General features: G+C 40.2%; 1 protein-coding gene across 1 annotated transcript in view; it reads left to right on the top strand.

Moving 5' to 3' along the window:
* The window catches only part of LOC118749844 (guanine nucleotide-binding protein-like 3 homolog), a gene marked incomplete at both ends in the record, with an annotated part of 48,452 nt that extends 45,433 nt beyond the window's left edge, over positions 1 to 3,019 (top strand). Inside the window, 1 exon segment of the mRNA XM_036484627.1 lies at positions 2,647 to 3,019. Within this exon segment, the coding sequence (XP_036340520.1) occupies positions 2,647 to 2,693 (47 nt within the window).
* Between the last annotated feature and the right edge of the window lie 1,960 nt (positions 3,020 to 4,979).

Here is a 4,979-nt window from a genome sequence, read left to right as displayed (position 1 = left end):
CTGACACTCCTCATCGTACCAGTTGTTCTTTCGGGCTCGCTGAAATCCTTCTTCGACGGCGGTACTTAATGAGCTGGAAATGTGATTCCGCTGCTCGCATATGTCGGTTTGTTGAAGAGTGCTCTCTGAGAGCAGGTGTGAGAGTCGAGTAGCGAAAGCGCTGGCCGTCTGTTGCGATTGCAGCTTTTCGATGTTAAGCTTTCCTTGCATATTTGGCGCACATTTTTTGCTGCACAGAGGCGGGTGCGTATCTTGGCTGCAACAAGATGTCGATGTTTGGGCCTCGGAGTGTGCGTACGTCTAAAACACTGGAAGCGTACCTTCTGTCTATCCCAACATGATCGATTTGGTTTCTCGTTTTTTGATCCAGAGGCAGCTACGTAGCTTGATGGATCTTTTTATGCTTGAACCTAGTACTGCATACTACCATGTTTCGGGCCCCGGCGAAGTCGATCAGCCTCAATCCGTTGTCGGAGGTTCCAAAGATCACTTCCTTGCCCACCCTGGCATTGAAGTCTCCAAGAACGATTTTGATATCATGACGGGGGCAGCGCTCGTACGTGCGCTCCAAGCGCTCATAGAAGAGATCCTTGGATACCTCATCCTTCTCTTCCGTCGGGGCATGGACGCAGATAAGCGAGATGTTGAAGAATCTCGCTTTGATGCGGATTGTGGCTAGACACTCGTCCACCGGGGTGAACGACAGTACTCGGCGACGGTTTCTCTCTCCCACCACAAATCCAACTCCGAATTTGCGCTCCTTTACATGGCAGCTGTAGTAGACGTCGCAAGGCGCCAGACATTGCTTGCCTTGCCCCGTCCAACGCATTTCTTGGATGGCGGTGATGTCAGCTTTTGTTCTTACGAGGACATCAACCAGCCGGGCAGAGGCAGCTTCCCCATTAAGGGTCCGGACATTCCAGGTGCATGCCCTCAAATCGTAGTCCTTTAACCGTTTGCCGTGGTCGTCATCATAAGGGGGGGTCTCATCCGAGGCTTTGCCTTGCTTCTTCACTGGAAGTGGTTTTTACGTGGCGGGTCCCAAGCCCAGCGAACAACGCATTGCTGGGGCGGGGGTGGTTTCGCAACCAAATACACGTTTATATAGCGAGCCGCTTGCTCCAAGCAGACACCCGCTTGCAGCCGCACCTACTGGTGAACAGACGCTGCATCCTTCAGTGAGTCCTTAAACCGAATAAGTGGGAATGGCCCCACCGAAGCTCCCTCTCTTTCTGCCGTGACCCAAGGCTCCACTCGGATTGGTTACCGCATCTCGCACATGGGTTGCTCACGTTGCCCAGAGTGCGCGAACGATGACGCAAGAGTCGGGATTGAGTATAGCCATGCAACTGTAACTGCATACCCAGCGCAACGACTATACCCCATATTATTTTCCAAACTATTCTTTTCAAAAGCTATCTACCTAACCCGTATTCGATACCCAAACCTTGAAAACTTTAAAAAATATATGCACTTCGAGCTAAGCTCGGTCAACCTGGTACTAATTTATAAATGTTCGAAGTTATAGCTGCTATTTCGGATATCACCACCACCCTTATTCTAGAACCCGAATTTACGTAATTCGTAGCAGTGATCAGCAAAGAGTGCCTATTTTGATATTACCCGCCACTCAGTATATTTTGGATATAAGTACGTCTAATCACCACCACTCTGATGTACGCATATGCACAACGACATTCAGCCTCATTGCGCAAGACGTAAATTAGGCTAAATTGTACGACCCGACAACATTGGCATTGCCTACTGTCGTGCTGAAATAAGTAAACGACGAAAATCGTCGAAAACTTCGCAGTGCTGCCAAGTTTTTTCCGTTTTAACACACTAGTCGAGTGGAAATTTTGGGCAATGACGTGAAATTTTCGATACGATTCGACTATCGAAAAACGACTTACATGCGATACGACTCTTGCAATGAGGGTGATTGATTTATGTGTATAAATTTGATCCTCAGCTCAACGGAGTTTGATCTGCAATATTCATTGCATGAGTGGAATCATCTTAATCCTTCCACTCAACCCGAAAATTGTAAATGCTGTTTTCGCCAACTAGTTAGGGCATTGCTATGCAGTTGCACGATGCAGAAAATGAAGGTGGCGCCATTCGTGGACCGCTAACCCCCTCTTCGTCGATTTGACAGCATCCACCCATTCGCTGACGTTACACAATACTTTTGTTTACATTAACTGTTGTTCAAAACCCAAAATGTTTGAGTTTGGTGATTGGTGCGTTTTTGGTGCTTTTGTTTCTAGTGTGAAGACATGAAGTTTGTAAATCTTAAAAAAATGGAAGCAAAATGTATAGCAATCGTAAGTGTGGTAAGCAATTTTACAAAAACTTAAACAAAGTCATGGCACAGTGACAATCATAAGCGACAACAAGATATGTGGCAGCACCTTCAATCAGCGAAAAGAAATCTACCATCGTGCAAGAAACCAGGGACCGTAACGGTTATGCTTTGTTTTTTTTTAAACAAGTCAAAAAATAATCGTTCTTTTTTCACCGATATGTATTTAAAAAAATAAAAGTTACAAAGTTTATTTTGTCGGTTAAAAACAAAAGTTAACACTTGACTTTTATTTTTTCGGCCAAATATAAAAGTTAAAATTTGACTTTTATTTTTTTCAGTCCGAAGATTACGTTCGAAAAGCATTTATGGAAATAGGCACCTATAAGGAGAAGCACACTGATGTTGATACGGACTTTATGGATTACTAGGAGGGTAAAAAGTTTATATATCCCCGACAAAGATATCGCGCATGTATTATACATCAAGTGCCAGCAACACAAGTTAGTGGAGGACGCGCGTTCTCAGCACTAAGCTTATTCTTAGCGATTTGCGATACAATTTGTCGGAGCAGAACTTGGCATCTATAAATATTCATGGTGAAATGAATTGAAGGTGGCACATTGCCGAAACCGCTACTTTGGTTTTGCCGACTTTGACATTTATGGCAATACGTAAACAAACTTTTTGTTTATAAACAAGTGCAAACGTATTGTGTACTTTCAAGTGAAAAATCGAAGTAATTCGTGCGTTCTAAAGTAAAAAACGTTTTATTTGTAATAAAAACTTTATAAAAATGTCGTGTCGTGTGTTTAATTGCAGCAGCCGTAGGGGTAAAGCCCCTAAATGCAGTTTTTTTTTTGTTTCCCCGCGACGACGCCTTGGCCAGAAAGTGGGTAGAGTTCTGCCGGCAGGAGAAGCCCTACAATTTACACACCAGCGTAATATGCATGAAGCACTTTACGGACCACTTTTAAACACGACATGTTAAGTTGACAACGTTGAAATACCACAAATTACAAATTAAAATCAGAGGTAAGCAAGCATCGACCACTGCGCTGCGACAAGATATTATCACTTTTTCGGCACCTGCAATACAAACAGAAAAATTCTAAATAGGTAATTAATAAGACCTATTCTTTTGAACACATTTCAAGAGTGGTTGTATATTTTTTGTTAATGTTGTGCTTAATTTGCTATATTCAAAGATGGCTTGAGAAATCTGGTGAATCGAAAAGAAAACACGTTTTCTCACTGCAAATTCACAACTGTCAACTCATTGTTCTTCGCCATATTCTTTGTTTACCCGTTGCCACAAATTTCATTCTGCGGGAATGCGCAATCTTGTATTCTATCGTTCTTGATAAATATTAATTGTTAAATTGAATTCCGAATCATTCCAGTAAAAAGGTGAATAACTTAAAACTTAAATTAAAACAAGTAATTTTTAGCAAAAAAAAAACCGACTTCAACTCCCATATAAAAAAAAAATATATATATATATATATCTCATGATCCACTGATCGGATCTCAACCAGATTAGTATGGGACCACCTCTGAGACACTACCTTTCCGATGCAAAAAGAATTATCGAAATCGGTTGACGTGGTCCAAAGTTATGCGGTAACATACATCATAAGAAAATTAAAATAAAAAAAGATTCCGACGAACTGATAACCTCCTCCTTTTTTGGAAGTCGGTTAAAAACTGAATATATTTACAGAGCATAGAAAACTGCAATTGACAGGATGTGCATGTTTTATTAAAACATATTGTATTGTGAATATGTAAACTGCTATTTTGACCGAAAAAATAAGTCAGATTTAACTTTTATACTTGACCGAAAAAATAAAAGTAAAATTTTAACTTTTATATTTGACCGAAAAAATAAAAGTCAATTTTTAACTTTTATTTTTGACCGAAAAAAAAATAAAAGTAAAATTTTAACTGTTATATTTGACCGAAAAAAAATGAAGTTTTAACTTTTACTTGTGAAAGGAAAAATATAAGTAAAAAAATAACAGTTAATTGCTGACTTATTTTAAAAAAGTAAAAAAAAAAAATAAATCATATAGGATTAACATTCCTTGGCTAACAAGCATCACATTGCTATATAATAATAATAATAATAGATTGGCGCTTACACATATGTTAGTGTTTGGCCGAGCCTCTCCTCCGACTTGTGGCGTGCGCCTTGATGTTGTCACACAAAGCGGAGGGACCTACAGTTTTACGCCGACTCCGAACGGTGATTGTATTTTTATGGGAAGCTGTTTTTCATGGCCGAAATACACTCGGAGGTTTGCCATTGCCTGCCGAGGGACGACCGCTGTTAAGAAAAAACCTTTTTCTATTTTTTTGCGATGTTGCTTTGACCAGGGCTTGAACTCAGGTGCTGATGAGTGAAAGCACGCACTGCTTACCACTACACCACAGCGGCCCGTTGCTATATACAAATGTTAAAAAGACCAATTCTTTCCGACTGACTTTTTGAATTGAAATTTTTAAAATAACTATTATTTTCGGTCCGTGCAAGAAACATTGATTTTTATTAATTTGAATCGGTATTCTTACAATAAAATTATGTATGCATATAAAGTCCATTAAATACACCAATAAAAATTTGTTGCTTTTTCAAATTCAAAACTTGGCAATACTGCCTTTTGTTCGATGA

Source organism: Rhagoletis pomonella, unplaced genomic scaffold (assembly GCF_013731165.1).
Source record: "Rhagoletis pomonella isolate Grant_MI unplaced genomic scaffold, Rhpom_1.0 Rhpom_scaffold_00001, whole genome shotgun sequence".
Taxonomy (NCBI): domain Eukaryota; kingdom Metazoa; phylum Arthropoda; class Insecta; order Diptera; family Tephritidae; genus Rhagoletis; species Rhagoletis pomonella.
This window is presented reverse-complemented; position numbering and strand designations above follow the sequence as displayed.